This window comes from Athene noctua, chromosome 6 (genome assembly GCF_965140245.1).
Source record: "Athene noctua chromosome 6, bAthNoc1.hap1.1, whole genome shotgun sequence".
Taxonomy (NCBI): domain Eukaryota; kingdom Metazoa; phylum Chordata; class Aves; order Strigiformes; family Strigidae; genus Athene; species Athene noctua.
This window is the reverse complement of record NC_134042.1, coordinates 38,776,107-38,793,456: the sequence shown is the minus strand read 5'-3', so window position 1 is coordinate 38,793,456 and position 17,350 is coordinate 38,776,107. Positions and strand designations below refer to the sequence as shown.

Here is a 17,350-nt window from a genome sequence, read left to right as displayed (position 1 = left end):
GCATCAGGCAGGCTCCTGCTTTTGAAAAGCAATAGCCCACAGCAGACGATGGACTTAGCCATCATTTTCCTATCAGTTTCTAACCCAGGATTCTTACTTTGTAATTGCTGGATTGGGTTTCTCAGGGTTTGGATTTTTCTCCCCATCTTCTTGCATAGGTTGCTTTTATTCTCCTTCGCACTCTAAAATAAAATGACTGATACAATATCCAAACTGATGAAAAGGAACGGGATTTTTTCCCCCTTTATTTGCTCAGATTTGAATTGGGTTATCTGCCTATCTTGTTTATGAAATTTTGTGCTGTCTTTTCTGCACAGACTGTGACTCCCAAATCTTCCACAGCTCCATTTCCATATTCCTGCGTGCTTGTTCTTTGTTAATCACTTGGCAAGCGCTTATTTGAATATTAAAAATTTCTTTAATCATCAAAGGCAGGAGCACAGCTTCATGAATATTCATATTTTTTTCCTCCTCAGACTGGATTCTAGTTCATTACCCTGCAGTAAAGCCAAACAGTCATCAATCGCGCTCATTACAGCCGCTGGCGTTTTGATTGGCTGCCTGCTGCTGGTAGCCCGCGTCCCCCATCCTCCCGCTCTCCTCCATGAGCTGTCGTGTACCTGCCAACAACAACAACAAAAAAAATATCAACAATGCAAGAATAAATTTCTCCGGTTGAAAAACAACTTTGCAAACTTGTCAAACAGTCCTCGTCACTTTTTTTTTTTTTTTTTTGGTTTTACACCAAAAAATTAAAAAGAAAAAAAATTAGAAGGGAGAAACTTGAGCTTTAGAGATGAATATTTGTCAAGAGAGTTGACGTAAGTTTCATTTGCATAATGACTTTGTACTTCTGCATTAATAAAATTTGCATATGAAGCCATGTTAATTACTCCTGATCATGCTTTTTGCATTCATGCATAGTAATTTTCTCCGACTTGTGAGAATTAATGTCTTGGCATGGGGGGAGGAAGGGGGGGAGTTGGGGTACTGTCAAATTTCTGTGCCAGTGCCCCTCACTCACACTCTTTCTCCTTCTTGCTCACCACGTCGCTGTTCTTGATCTATGACTCATTTATGCATTATCATTCGAAATTCTTGGGAGAGAGAAATGTATTAATTCAAAGGGAATCCTTGTCTGCCAAAAAAAAAAAAAATCCCTGAGCAAAATATAACAAGAAATTTCTTCCCTGCCCTCCTTCTTTCCCCAGTGCAGCCTTTCCATTTCCAGCTTGAGCAAAGTTTTAGTCTTAGCATCATAAGTCGGTGCGGGGGAACTGCTCCAAAACCACTGTGGGTGTGCTGGGGGAAGAAGTAAAGGCCGGTGTGCAGGTGTGTCTGTCTGAGCGCCGGACTCTGTGCGTGAGTGTGTGTAATAGTGTGTCTGCCTGTACCACTGAGTCCTTCTGCCTTTCCTGGGGGATGCTGTGTGTGCCCTTCACTTACACGGTGTGCATGCATTGCTCTGCTAGCTGCTGTTGGAAATGGTTGTGCCTCTGTGTCTCTGCACACTCTGTGTATGTACACGTGTGTGCTTGTGTATGTTTGTTTCATCAACCCTGTTGGTGTCTGTGTAAAAAGATATGGTAGAAAGATAATAATATCAGGTGGGCACAGTCCGTATGAGAGGGTGTAATACAGATGAGACAACTTATTTTAGGAAAAGCTTGGAAAAAATTCTGTTGGAAAGATCAGTGAATAGATCTGTCTTTTACTTCTGGATGTGTCTGTTCAAGGCTGCTGCAATGGTACATGTAAAACCCATCTCAAAACATCTGCAGTATTCTCCCTGAACATGACAAGCACAGGGCAGGGATGAGGCTGTAGCCTGCACTCTGAATTTGTACCCATACACTGTTTGAACAGATGTTTTTCTTTTTATTGAAAGAGAGGTTTTTAATAATGGAACTGAGCTCTAGTCTCTAACCAGCTATTGATTGATTTTCCATCACCAGACAGGCACAGAGAGACACACAGAAAAACTTGGTTTGTGCCCTGTTAAGTGGCTTACATGTCTACCTGTGCACCTGCCTGTCTGCCTGTGCACAGATACACACCCCGGCACCCACCCAGAGAAGCACACAACACCCCTGGGCACGCACCAGTTACACAGCTATGCATGGCTGCATTTACATGCAACGCAAGGCATAAAGCAAGATCCCTTAAATTAATATCAGTCCCCTGGTCTGAACCACACTGAGGTGGGATGTTGTGAATGCTGCTTGCGGCTCCATCTTTGTGCTTTGCTCAGGGACTTTTCTGCAGATGTGCCAGAGGAGCATGGTGTTTTACATATACTGTATCATATGGCCAGTCATGCCTAGGCTCAGGGAGAGGGACGACAAAAGGATGCAATTTATGCCTTGATTGTGGCTTTTGTCATGTTCATCTAGGCTCTTATGCTCACTTCCATCTTCTGGGGTCATGTCCAATTTACCTTATTTTCTTCTTTGCAAGTTTAAAAATAGCAGAGAGAAAAAAAATTACTCTTAGCAGTGCCTGGGAGTCAACATAACCTGTGAGCTACTGCCGTGTACAGTCACTTGAGTGTATGCCAAGTCTGTTTAAAGCATGAGGACAAAATGGTCCTTTACCATCAGCAATGCAGATCTTTCATTTACACGGTGACAGTCCCTGTGCATGTTTCACACTCATGCTACATGCAAAACTCCCCTCACATCTGTGCAGAATGAATGCAGAATATATAATTGAGATCTGCAGTGCAGGTGAATGATTTTCCAGTGCTGACCCAAGAGAAAAATTGAGCCTCACACATTGTGTCAGTGATGTCCGAGAGACACAGAGCTGCATGTGTGTGCCCTCTCACCCCAGCTGGATCAAGTTTTTGTCTCTAAGATTGCATCGCAGTTCCTGAGGTCTGCTTTCACTTAGTGCCGGTTGTGGCTGTACCCTTTGTGGCAGTCAGGGACGCGCAGGAGTGTTTTCTTTTCGAAACCTGTGTGCAACATGATGTGGTCGATTGGCCACAGAATTCCAGAGACTGGCTTCCCTCCCTCTCCTGGTGCTGTGTGGAAACTCTCAGCACCACCTTAGGATACCATCTGTCTATCTACCTATACCTGTTTATCTTTTTATCTGTTTGTTCGTGTTTTTCCATCACCTGTAGCAATTAAATTGAAGAACGGTAGAGCCCCCTGTCTTCATTTTCAGCTTTAAATAGAGCACTTATAGGGAAAAATCCCACAGAAGAAGAGCTGGAGACGTAAAACATGGACATGTTCCTAGGAAACACAAGCTGAGCATTTCTGAGCACCAGTGTTATGAGTGTCGTGTACCTAAAGACAGAGGACTCCATGCCTTTCCTTGAGACCAGTAGACACGATTTCCCTCTTCATGATTTGCCACTTGATCTGATTCTATAGAACACTGTCCTGATTTGTGACAAAGAAGGAGATCCTAAAGTGCTGGCAAAGAGGTGGAGGAATCACTTGGTTTGACTTTGCTTGTAAGAGCAGACTCAGCCTCCTTGTCTGGCAGCCCCACAATCTTTGTCTTTTAGCGCTGGATTCAGGAGTGGTGGCGGGACTCCCTGAGTATCTGCCAGAGTGTCTCTTTGTCCATTCTTCTTCTCCCTTACCAACCCTTTCCTTCCTGACACTAGGTTAACACTTCTTAGATTTTCTCATATATACACCAAAGGACAGCGAAAAGACATTCTGAGTGACATGTTCAGTTCCATCCATTCACTGACAACTGGTTCATACAATCTTTCCTGCAAATTTGTTAGGTATCTTGTAAAAGTGGGTTGCTGGCTTGCTCCCAGTACCTCTGTTGGAAGGCCCTTACAGGATCCCTTTGCCCAGATGGTTAGAAAACTCCTATTTGAAACCTTAATTCACTACAGGAGATGTATTGGATAAGAGCATGGAGGGCTTCCCTGTACCCACTTGGTGAGCTCTTAGCATCTTCTTTGATGCCTCAGGGCTGTGCAGATAGTACCAAATTTATTCCCAATGGATGAGTGGGGCCCACCAGGACTAGAGAGGAGGCTGTTGCTCTGAGGGTAGTGTTGTGTGCTAAGACCTGTGCACCTCCACATTAAAACCTCATGCAGTTGTGGTTCATGGTGCCCTTGGTGGGCTTCACATAGTTCCTCTGTGTGATGAGACACACATAGAAATTTGTGTCTGACATCAGTTTCCACATGCCTAAAATGCAACATAGGTACAATCTGGATAGTAGTTATCATTACCTGCTTGTGTAGTATTTCCAGGGAGATCAAACAGTTACAAAAGCCAAGCAACTGAGCCCCCAAAATAAAAAAAATCCTTCCTCATCCCATGAGCCACAGAGATGGCTTCTATTTAAAACCAGTCCTCACAAAAGAGCAGAAATTTTATCCTTGATGCTTGAAGCTCAAGTATTTACACAGGGAATTTAGACTCTTCACTTGTGGTTTTGGCAAAAGCTTCACACAAATGTTTTGCACTGGTGGTCTCTTAGCCATTTAAGATAAACGACAAAATCAAATGCAGTCCTTGCAGACTGGAGCACTGGATGCTGTGCCAAGGATGAAGTATCCCCGTTTGCCTCACATGTGTAGCTGTCAGATCAACATGCAGGCCTAGTTTCCGAATTGGGACTCTCGTGGTGGAGAGACTCCCTTGGAAAATGCTGCTTTTTTAGGGTTGGAGAGAGCATGGATAAATATTTCTCCTTGCTGCCACAGTGTAGGCTCCTTTAGAAAGTGTTGTTTTTTCTAGGGTTGAAGAGAACACAGATAAATATTTCTTCTTCCTGCCATAGTGTTTGCATGTATCTGCAAAGGCGCACATGCATGCACAGCCAGAATTGTCACCATTAAAAAAATAGAACATTTGCCAGAAGATACCCCACAATTAACACACATATTTCCTGATCTAAATACGGGGGAAACTGTGGTTTCTGATCTACCACTGTGTGGTAACTGTTGGCAAATGCCAGCTTTTTAATGGCGACCACTCCACCACATATCTTCATTTAGAAACTGCCCTTGATTAGTAGCTACCCTTTATTTAATAATTAAGTAGCAGGCGTATTTTTAAATGAATTGGGTGGGTTTCTCAGTAGATGTAAAGCGGTACCATTCACTCACCTTCCCTTTAAACTCTGCTAATTCTCACCAGCCAAAAATGTGACTCATACCTGATTCTGCATGTGTGCGTGTATGTATATTTGTGCATTGTCTGTATTTGTGCAGGTGTATACCGATATTTAAGACTTGCATCTTAGTTTTTCCAAAGCTGCGGAGCTCAGTTTGGACTAGTGCCAGGAGGAGCGAGCATTTCCATCGGAGCAGGAGAAAACTCTTAAATACAGCTTTTCAATGTCAGGTGATTCCTAGAGGGGTTAAAAATAAATAGTACTGTTGGAGGTTACAATATCATCTTTTAGCTACCAGAAAAAATGTTGCTCCCTTCTTTGCAGGCTTGGTAGGAAAGCAGCCTGCATAATGGGGGCATGCAAAATGCACAACTGGCTGCAGCTCAAGCAGGAAGGCAGTGCAGTGGCCGCCAACGCTTCCTTCTGGGAGCTCGGCTCCTGGCACCTCGCTGAAGCCATTTGAGCTCTAAGTCACTGCACTTTGTCCAGGCTGGTGTGTGGAGCCCGCTTCAGCGGCAGCTCAGCAGAAAGCCTGCCCAGTTTTGTGTCAGCTCAATGCATTAACACAGCCGTAAAACAATAATCCCCCTTTTGATTCAGTCCCTGAGCAAGTGCTGGTGGCACCGTCTGCTGCCTCCGGCTCTGCTCCATGCCAGGGCGGGCCATTCCCACCACTTCTACCCTCTCTGTGCCCCCTCGGGCCCCCAGCCTGGGTTCGCAGATCCCCCAAGTCTCTTCTTGGTCTTCCCGCGCCCAGTGCGAGCCTGCCAGCCTCAGCTGTACCCAGAGAGGGGTTCAGACCAAGTGTGTGGTGTGTTAGGCAGCCAGCCCCCACCTCGCCTGTTTCCCCTGATAATGCCTCCTCTGTCCCTTCAAACTTAGATCCGACTGACAGTTTTTTCTATTGTTTTTTCTCCAGGGCCGTCCAGGCCTGCAAACCTGCCGGGGGCTCCCATAGCTGCCTCCTCCCACCCTCACACATCCGTGATCACGTCACCTCTCCGCGCACTGGCCTCCCTCCCGCCCTGCCTTAGCCTGCCCTGCTGTGGTGCACGTGCAGTCTCAGTTGGCGGGACTCAGACTGAGATTCAGACTGAGACGTCAGGCACATTTGGATGTCATTGTCAGTTGTCAGGTAATAGAAACATTTTTTTTTTTTGTTGCTATCTGAAGGTCAGTAGTGCTGCCAAGTGATGTCGTCTTTGCTGTGGGAGAGCTGCCTTCACTGGGTCATGTGGGGAAGCCAGAGAAGATGCCCTAAACCACCCCTCTCCCCTTCTTCCTTCCCCTTCCACCCTGGTGAAGGATGGGGAGTGGGAAAGGGCATGTGCTCACTCCACTTCCCCATCCCTCCCCTCCTGTCTACCCACCTTCAGCTGTCACCAGTGGCCACTGCCAGGCTGTTTGTGCCACACTGTGAACAAATGTCTGAGACTCCTCACAGAATGTGATACCCCAGTATCAAGATTTCATCTCTCTGGCTGTTTATTTTAAAATTAATTGGATAACATTTAACATCTGAGGGTTTTTTTTTCCCCCTTCTTTTTTTTCCCTCCTTCCCTCCCTCCCCAGTCATTCATATTAAAGGTTCTCCTCCGCGTCCGTGTGCACACAGGATGTATGTGCTCCATGCCGTTTTCTCCCCTGCTTTGAGAAAAAGCTCCTTGGTAACTTGCCACACACGTCCCTCGCCTCTCCCCCGTCAGCTTTTCTTTTCCTTTATTCCTTTTGGATGCCTGACTTTTGTCACCGCAAGGAGGGGAAAGTGATGTGGAAATGAGGGCACACCGAGCTAGCCAAAGAGGACATGGACATATTGTCGCCAGACCCCATAATTTCAGACCCAGTGATCTCTTTGAAATCAGTGGGTGTTTCCGAGCATGGCTCAGTTGCAAGATTGGGCCTATGGTGAACTGCAGGCTGGAGAGGTGAAAATGGGGAGGGCTTAAAAGAAAATACAGCTGTGGCAAAATCCGCAAGCGTTTATGGAGTCTCACTGTGGTGGGCCAAACCCTGCAGCCCTCATTCATGCTAACGTGTGTGGAGTTTTAATAGGGAGTTCCCAGAATGATTCTGGATAAGTAATGTGAGAACCAGAGGATTTAGAGAGACAGCACGACTGTCAGGAGTAAAGTCGTTGGGAAATGGCTCCTCATGTCCCCTTGAAGCTGACAAAACTTTGCTGCGCTCAGCTTTTTCCTTCCACAAGCAGTGGTACCACCTGGCTGCAGTACACTATACCTCATGGGAATGTTCCTGTGCATCTCTCATTGTTGCAATAAAGCGAAACAAAAAGTTTTGCAAGGAATTTAAATTTGCATCCTGGAATCCTCAGTCCTGAAAGATAAAGTATTTTTGGGAGGAGGCTGAGAGCACTCCACAGGGTCCTGTTTTGACCCTGGGTGAAGCTCAAGATGTGTGAGGAAGGCTCCCTGTGCTGCATGAGAGAGGCTCAGCCTGCACCCAGCTGCTTGCACCAAGGTGCAGGCACTGGGCTTACAGCAATGTGCTGTGTGGTGCAGTGCAGTCAGTGCATCCAGGGGTTTTGGTCAGATTTCTGATCTGAGCTGCTGTACACAGCGTGGGGGGGATGCTGTTTTAATCAGGCTCTGTTTCATCAGCCTCAGCAGATTGACTAACTGGACTGAGGTGGTTGTAGAGATGGGCTCTTCCGAATGGCAAGCGCTGGATCAGAAAATCGGATAGCTCCCCTGCCTTCCCACTTCCCTCCTTTCTGTAACCAGTAAACCAAACTGGAGCTGATCTCATGTTTGCTGTTCTCTGTCTTCACTGGTGCAGTATGCACGCAGGTGCCTTTGGTAGGCAGGTAATTGTAACAGTGAACTGGATGCCCTGCTTCCCTGTTGCTTCTGATGCCAGCAGCTAGTGGGGAGGGAAGCAAGTACAACTAAAAATAGAAAAGGAAGGAAGGAATAACTTATTAAAGAATGTGGGAAGGCGAGGCTTTTGTACTTTGTGTACTTTGAGTTCTCACTTTGGAGTTGTGCGCTGTGCGTTTTCCGAATTGCCTGTTTGCTGGGAGAGCGATGCCAGGTCTGTGGAGAGAGACCTGTTATCATGGCTTCCTGTAATTACTGCTGCAGTCTGCAGCACTTAGAGAATAGGTTATATCAAAGTGCATGCTACATGTTTATGACAGTAGTTGGTCAAGTTCTGCTTGAAAGAAACATTTTCTTCCCTCAAAAAAGCAGATTACGTCCACTTAACCCTTTCTTAACTCCCATAGTATTCACTGTATATGAGCCTGGGCATGGTTTAAACCCCGTGACAAGGGTTGTGGGATCTTTCTAGCCCCCAGAATGTCTTGTGGAAATGAAAGAAAAGTGAGTTCTTTGTGTTGACTAATAATCCAGTGATGATCTCTGCATTGTGCCCTCTTTTAAAATACAGACATTTGCAACAGTCACTTGTTCCAGCTTTAGAGATCTGCTTGTCTCTTTGACTTGATTAGCCTTTTATTCTGTCAGCCCTGTTCTTGCTTCTGAGGAATTGTTTCCTTCTTTGAACAAAAGCCATCAGCAGTTCCCGCCTCTCCTCCTCCTCCTCATTTCTTACCTTTCCTGTTTTTCAGCATTCATTTAATTCAGGACCTGAAGTTTTTCCGTGCAATTCTCAAACAGGCTTCAACTCTGAAGGCTTGAAGTTGCAGGTACTCCCAGATCTCTGCTGGGCACTCACAAATTGAGCCCTCAATAGTCCCAGCAGTTTTGTGCTGGAAAATCTAAACTTCTGGCTGCTAGTGGGATTTGGGGTACACACGTATGAAACCTACATTTAGAAATCTCCAACCTAGATAAGAGCGATCACCCAGAATGCTGAGTAGCGTTCAGTTGTGCACAGGGAAAGTTGTACTGCTTCATTCAGGGCTGTTTGCAATCTTTAGAAAACGAGCTGCTGGTGGTAGTTTCTATCACAGTAAATGGTGCTGGGAAGTCTGCTTGGGTGTCCACCGTGTCACTTGGTCAGTGCTGGTCGTGGTCCCCTCTGTCTTTGTTCTGTTCTCTGTGTTAAGGCACCACAGGGTGAAGAATTTGCAAGTAAAGGTCTATGTTTTCCGTGTGATTTAAAAAAATAATGTGCCAATGGAACAATCTCTCTCTCAGTCTCTTTATTTATTTATTTTTTCCCTCAGAGGCTTCTGTCTGTTGAATTGGGTTCTCCCGTTTAAATGTTTTTAGTGCCTATTTAATTAGAAGTTGGAATAGAGTCATGAAATTCACAGGGTTGTGTAGCTTGGATCTAAAATATAAATGGGCAAAGCATTCATTTTGCTTTACCCCTTGCCAGATTAGGGTGCTTTTTTGAGCCTGCTTTTTATTTCATTTCAATGAATTGCAACTGCTCAGAGTAACTGTAAAACACACACAGGTTTTTTTGCATAACAGAGACATGCAAATGATTGTTGAGAGACGTAATTATGTAAAGAAAAGTATATGCTCGTATGCATGCACAAATACACTGCAGTGCTTTTTGTGGGGCTATTTTTTCCCAATATATCTTCATGAGGCTCTTTTTATGATGCTGATTTATTAATATTGTACATTAAGGCTTAAATTGTCAAAGCTGCCTAAGAGATTTGGATGCCCATTTCCCACTAAAGTTAACGAGAAATGAGCTTTGAAAATCTCAGCCCAGAAGTGCATGGCACTTTTTACAGTGTGCTCTCCAAAGAAAAAAGTCTCTGCCCTGAAGATCCTACAGTGCAAAATCCCCAGAAATGGAATTATAATTGGCATAAGACAAAGGAGATTGTAATGGCACAGATAATAATTTATCTCCTGTGCCTGCATTCAGATAGATACCTGATCCAAAATCTTTGGACCTGGGCCCACGAGTGAGGGTTTTATATACCTCTGTAAAGATAATTAAACCTGTCCAATGCACATATATTCAGCTCACCAGTGAAACTGCTTCCTTCCCACATGTAGGCTGATGGAAGGAGGTGGAAAGCAATTACGATACTTAGTTGCATATATAAAAACAGCAAGTGGGCATGGACAGCAATGATTAATGGACAGGGCTGTGAAGTTTAAGGTCTAAAATAGAGGAAAGCATGGGGCCATAGCTCAGAAGAGAGGAACAAGCTTCTGTTAATTCAGGGAATCAGCTGTATTAGTCATTAGAACATTCTGAAAATCACACAGTCATCTTGTAAAGTTAGTATCAATTTACTTGGCTACTGAAATTCTACTTACTAGTCTGGTGTTTTCTTGGCAAAGGTTAAAGAGACAATAAAGATAAAAGAATTACCTGTAAGTAAATAATAGGTTTTAAAAGAATAGCTTTCCCTCCTTCAATTATATCATTGTATTCATTTTGTGTTGGTTTTATAACTGGAGTCAGCCAATAAGAAGAGCTAGATTAGACCACCCTGCTGTAAAAAGCTTGGTGCAATTAATACAGTCTGTCTAGAAAGCAGTATTATTTCAAAAACTTTTATGTTAATGATATGGTATGCACTCGGCACATTTCTTACTAGAACAAGAAGCAAGCTTTTGTTCACTCCAGACTGGGTTTTATTAACACAGGAGGATCAATGGAAAACAAAACAGTAATCAGAGCAGAGAATGCAAACTCATCCAGCAAAAACCTCCTAACTCATCAAGTCCCAGGACTATGGCTGGTACTCTACTCTTCGGTTTTTGTTGAGTGGAATCTCAGGAAAAAAAAAAAAAAGAGCACCAAAACTTGATTTCTGATCAGTACTGGGTGCTTTTTTGAGAGGAGAAAGAGGAATTTGCAGTATGTGTCTGAGGGCAGACAAAGACCTATAGTTTCCCCGAGATCCTTTGTAAATGTATCTTTTCATTTTGCTGCAAAGCAAAGAAAAGTTTGGCATAAAGTACTGGCTAACATTCAGGAGAGATGTCCCTATTAGTCGTGGTTACATGTATTTATTTATTTTAGTGAAATATTTAATGCATGCTATAGTGGAATTGACTTTGTGGACAGTACGTACAGAGTGCAGGGATGTGTGAGAGATGTATATATTAAAAACAGTAATGCATCAGTCTGAGTGTATGCATCCATCTTTTCATCTATCTATCAATCTGTGTGTTCATCCATCTATCCAAGTATTAAAGTCATATGTGACCTGTCTGTCTATGCAGCTCTCTGTCTCACCAAATATTAAAATCAGATCCAAACTCAAAATAGATGGATCTAATCACAAACTGATTTTTTGACTGAATGGCGTGTTTGTCAAGAGGCAGTGAAGAGACCTTAAGACAGCAAAGAGGCAACTAAAATTAGGGTGCTGCGTGGGGCAGCAGTGCTGGCAATGTGAGCACGGATGAGGCTTTGTTCTAAACAGATGCCCGATCACTATAACTTTGGTAAATCCTAATTATGTCAAGTTAAAAATCAGCAGGAACAACAGCGATATTTAGAGGTGCTTTAAAGTGGATCCCTGCCATTTCCAGACATCCCAGGAATAAAGAAAAGTCCTTAATTGCAATATTAATGGGTGGAACTGAATCCAGTAGTCTTGCGACAAAAGGGTTCAAGGCAACGTTGCCTGAAGTAAAGACAATGACTCCAACATTGAGAGAGTTAACTCGATCGCATACCACTATGCTGAGCCCGAGAGTCTGAACTCTTCAAACGCTCCAAATGGAGAGCTAAATCAAAGAATCCTGTTTCAAATCCATCCAAGATGTTGCTGTTTTTCTCCTCTGACAGGAGAAGCATTTGGAAGTGCAGTTTCTTTCTTTTTTTATAGCTGTCTTAAAAAGGAGTTTGGATGTTTAGCACAGCTGGTGCTCATTACATTATGCACTATCAATAAAATAGCATGTGTAATTAATTTTTAATGCAGTGCTGTATGCAGCGCTTTAAAGCAGTTACTGTATGGGGAGAGCCGACACCGGTCACTGACATCAGAAATATTGAAATAGAGGGCTAGATTTTGCATTTTTAAAGGGTGTATGTGTGAGTGGGGGAAGGGTAGTTCCCAGACAGCGATTCTCTGGCCACAATCAAATTTAAAAATATAGGAACAAGATGGATGAAGGTGATTTTATAATTTGCTTATTGGAATGAATGAATTTATTTCATTTTAGAGGTTGCTGAGTGATGGCTGGGTTAGGAGTAGGTGACTTCAGAGTATAGGTAAGCACCAAGGGACTGCACAGCAACTGATCCATCTTTGTTAAGGCACAAACAGGCTTTGGTGGTATCAGGTGGGAGATGAGGCAAAACGGGATGTTATGGGAAAGTAAGGGAAGGACATTTCTGTTCTATCTCATTGATCAGTTTGGGTTTTTTCACAGGGCCTCTTTCTTGTGCCTTGTTGTTCCCATTAGTAATAGCCCCCTTTCTACACCCCCCCACCCCCCCCCCCCCCACACACACCCCCCCACCCACCCATATTCATTAAGTATTTGGGAGTATCGGTAGTTTGGAAGGGAGAGTGTAGCTTGGTGACAAAGAGGCTGTTACAATGATGGCAAGGTGCGGGCTGCTCTGATGGAAGACACAAACAAATCACAGTCTTCTTTTTGCTTGGCATTTGCGCAGCACTTTCCAGAAGACATCAGCATAAATAAAGACTACTTTAATGGGGTGCAGTAGGCAAGGTTTGGGCAGCGCTGTAGCTTTCAGCAGCTGTTATGTCCAGAAACATCTCCGTTGTCTGAAGGAGGAGCAGACCTATTTTTGAAGTTGTAGCATGGTGTGTGTTCGTATTCAGCAAAGGGACAGGAATGGCTTTCGTGTTTCTGCAGCAGAGTAACCACAAGGGAAGGTTGGCAGGATAGGACCATCCTTTCCCTGCTGCCACCTCCTTCCTACCCTTTTCAGGGAGTTGAATGCCTCTTGGTGAACACTTCCTAAAAAGAGAAGAAATCAACTGCAGGAAGAGAAGGAAGGAAGCAATCACCTCGAAAGCGACAAAATTAGGGGTAGTGTTTGTCAGGTGCCTTGCCTTTTGGTTGGGCAATGCACCAGCTTTCTGAGAGCTGATTTTTTTTTTAATACACATGCACGAGGCATAAATGTTTGCAATTATTCTTTCTTTCTCTGAGTAAATTGCCATTCATTTGTACATAGCGTATGCTAAACAGTTCACTTGTACAGCCTCACCTGGCATATTCAGGATGGAGTTTTCTCCTGCCCCTTCAGCAGTAGCTTTTTGTCATCACTTTTCTTCTCGCTTTCTGTCAGATATGTGCGGATGCATTTGTGTGTCTGAGCCAGGAAGTGAATTGGGCTGTTCAGTTTGTGAGAACAGAGATAAATCTCTTGTGCACAAATATAATGCTCAGTGTCAAAGGAAGTAGGGCAAGACATGCTGTATGGTGTAGGTAGTTGTGATGAGAAACGCTTTTTAGTTCACAAGCCAGAGTGGGAAATGTAGAGGCAACAGTGAGGCATTGTACATTTTGTAGTGAAATAACTTTATTTTATTTTATTTTTAAAGACAAATTGGATCCCATATTCCTGGGGTAGCTCAGGTTTAGGCCAGAGAACTGCAAAAAATTACTGCATGTCCCTTCAGAGCTGCCTGTTTTGTTTTTTTTCTTTTCTAAATGCTTCACAAAAAGAGACGAAAGGAAGAGTTCCATGCTCAGATGGGACACTTCATGTTTAGAAGGGGGTTTGAGTCAAAGAAGCCAGACTATTGCACCTCCCGTGTGCCCCACTGGGCTCCTGTGTGCTGCACGGTCCTTCTTTCGGCTGAGCAGTAAACAGCTGAGCAACTGTTAGCAACATACTTTTTTATGCTGTTTGCTTTCTTTTGGACAGGCTTTTTCCAAGCATTTTTGCAGTACGTACAGAAATCTGGTAGGCTAGAATATGGTACGTGCCTTTGCTATCTTTATTTCCCTCTTGTTTTTGTCTTAAACAAACCATTTCTGTGGGTCCCTGTTCTAGCTAACGCAACCTGCCGTGGCACAAGCTGGGGAAGCCAGGTTCAATGAGTCAGTAAAATGTGCACTTGGAAGTGAACAGGCAAAAATCCCACATAGTGAGGGCTTACATTTTTTATGAATTCAGCTGTAAGAGTCAGAGGTCCTGGGACTTCTGGAATGAGGTTAATGCAGACACTAAGCAAGGCGGTGGGGAGACATAGGTGCTGGAATCATGCCATGAAATAGTGCTTTCTAAATTATTGTCTTTGCTATTAACATGGTTAATCTCTGGTTAGAGAGAGGCCAGTTTGCACAGCATACCTGCAGTGTTTATGCTTGTTTAAACGTCACTTGGCTATTTGGAACCAACTGTAAATGTATTATTTTCAGTATATCCCCTGGCAATGTGACGGGAGCATCCTATCCTTTCTGTGTGTCAGCCTGTCTCCTTACATGCCCTGTACTGACCTAGATTATTTCACGTGAGACCCATATCTAAACCTGATCCTTACGTCTCTTCCATGGCTGCGTGACAAGCACAGTGCTGCCAGGGTGTGCTGTACCACGCCAGCAGCCCACTGAGGGTTGGATTAGGGACTGCCTAGGGATGCTTAGCTGAGCATCTTTCTACGAGGTGTTTTATGACTTTAGCGGCATTCTTCTGTTATGCCAGCTGTGAACATGGTCTATGGAATTCAGGGATGTACAGAGATTTCAGTAAGAATCAGAGTATTGTTGGGAAATATGTACTATTTAAAACTGTCCATGGCAATCAGGGTGAAAACCAAAAATTCCTGGAACCTTGTAAGACCTCGGCATAGCACCAGTGATCTTTGCCTGCGGGAGAACTATTTTTTCAATTTGCATCTTCTAACAGAGATTTAGATTATTTTCTCCCCTCCTCTGGTTGAACAGGGAGAGAGTAAGTTCATTTATTATGGCACAGACAGGTTTATAATGCAAAGTCTTTCCAAAAACTAGGTCTGTTTATCGATTGGTTAATTCAAATCCTTTATAAAAATGTGCGAACTGTTGATTAAACTGGGAATAGGATCATTCTGGTTTTGCCTACAGTGAGGACAAGATTAGTGAGTAACTTCACCTTTCTGCAAAACCTTATAAAATACAAAAATAATAAAACCCCATGTTTTTTCTTTGTATTTTTTTGTTTCTTCTTAAACTGAACCTCTGTTGCAAATTTGAGATAGAATCTTAAAAACTCTGTAGCCTACTGAAGCCAAACACTTCACTATCATTATCAGTAGATACATAGAATAATTGTGAAATAATCCTGTGAAATTGCTGTAAACTCCCTCCCAATTTCCTTCACACTTTCTCCGCAAATTTTCCACGAGGGGCATTGTGAAAACTGCAGTGGTGCTAGCCCCTGCCTCCACCACCACTGTCAATGTTCATTAGTGCAGCTGAGCACACTTGCAAATGTCTGAACTTTTCCCATATTTAGAACCCTCTAGCCAGCAAATCTTCCCTCTGCTCTCTCCTTTTCAAGGAAAAACCCAATGGTCAGGATTTGAGGTGGGCACTTGAGGTATAATTTTAATTCTGTGGCCTCATATCATCCAGAGCTGTAAGGGAGAGCAAAAGTGTGTGGGAGACAGTACCATCACTGCCTTAAATAATTTGCTCATTGCCCTTTCCTGCTAAGTTTGCCAGGCCATGTCTTGTGATTATAAACTGAGATTTCTTAAATTTGTTTTATCTTTAATAGGTAAAGATGAGCAAATGCTCTTTCTCACTTTCTCCTTACTCTTCTTTGCAGATATCTTTGCTCTCTGGGGCTGGGTGGGACTGCTGGGGAGGTATTACCCAGGGGATTTCATTGCCCCAGGGTTAGATTTGCCCCTCTGCATGGCAGCACGGGGCTGTATGGCATATAGCCCCTTCCCAGCAAGTCCCAGTGAGTCACCATCCTACTTGCTGGGCTGCCTGATGGGAACAGGCTGCTCTGTAGCCAGCCTGGCCATAGAGCTTCTCCCCCTCTGCACCTTTCTCTTCCTCTGCTCTGCCTCAAACATTCATAGTTTTTTTAAACATATCATTTCAGCTTGCCATCAGGTAGGTCCTTCATTCATGCTGTCACTGCCAGTGGTCCCTGCAATAATAATTACAGCAATTTTTTCTAAAAATCAAGTCCAAAGTGAATTTACTGGGTTTTTTTGGTGTTTTTTTTTAACATCACATTTTTTAAAATGGAAATGACTGCTGAAAGTAAACACAGCTTGCAACGTACAGACTTACTGGGCCAGCATGAATTTCCTTAATAAGCTAGGGTATGCGTGTGTGCGCGCGTGTGCGTGTGTTTTTTTTCCCTCTTAAACCTTGGAATAAGAATGCTGTCTCTTTAAATCCTAACTCAAACTTTACTGGCGATTTTACAGAGCCTGGTTTCATTTATAGTGGAGCCAGACTTGCTGTGTGAGAGCCGTCCGCATGCTGGAATTAGTCTTAAGCTCGCTTCTGTGGCGTTGCCAAATTCCATGTTTGTGTTTTATTTAGAATTCTTTTCACGGCCAGTCGAATCTGTTCAGGCACACATAGGCAGTGTTGCGCCCCATGGAGAAAATAAGCAAGTTTGCGTTTTCTTTGGCATAGGCCATGGCCACAAAAGACTGCGGTCTAAAAAAACATTTTTTAAAAGCTATTTTAACCCATAACAGATGTATAAAGTAGGCACACGCATGCCAGCTTCCTTAGTTTTAATTAAAAAATAATTACGGCTTTAATGGGATGCTAGTGACAAATTTGGATGAATGGTGGGTGACATTATCTCAAGGCTTGCTTCAACTTATAAATTAGTGCATTTCTCTTGGCCAGTGGTACAGATGAAATTAAACGAAGGAGTAGATTAATATTTCTTAAAGTTACATTGAACCAAATGAAAAATCAAATCAAATAAAAAACCAAGGCCCCTTCCTCCCTCTCTCACTCAGATTCCTGTTTGCATGAGATCACAGAACATGGAGGAAAGGTTATTTTCTCTGGCTGATAAACGATCTGGCCAACAATAAACTGGGCTTAGGTTTGCAAGGTACCTGTCCCTTTCATAATTTCACATCAGTAGCCACATCGCCAAATTATTGTGATTAATGTCAGCAGGCGCTTCTATTTATAACCACATCTAACTAACTAACACAGTACCTCCGCGCCAGGAAATCTTAAATATAAAAACATCTCTCCATGCTGCATGTTGCAATGGTTCTCTCTCCATACTTCAGCTAACTGGCTGCCTTTTGGGCTGCAATACCGCCTGCGATTCTTCACATCTTTAGGCTATTTTCAATTTGGGGCTTTTAAGGCTCACCAGAACTGGGCTAGATGCACAGGCTTGCACAGGTAACAACAGTTTATATTTA

General features: G+C 43.5%; 1 protein-coding gene across 4 annotated transcripts in view; it reads left to right on the top strand.

Annotated features, from left to right (window-relative positions):
• Positions 1-17,350, top strand: part of BCL11B (BCL11 transcription factor B) — a 91,599-nt gene that overhangs the window by 35,636 nt on the left and 38,613 nt on the right. For 2 of the 4 annotated variants that reach the window (XM_074909282.1, XM_074909284.1), the window contains exon 3: positions 6,023-6,238. The exons of the other annotated variants lie outside the window; for them this stretch is intronic. In XM_074909282.1, coding sequence (XP_074765383.1) covers positions 6,023-6,238 — 216 coding nt within the window. The remainder of the gene's footprint in view (positions 1-6,022; positions 6,239-17,350) is intronic. 4 annotated transcript variants of the gene reach the window in all.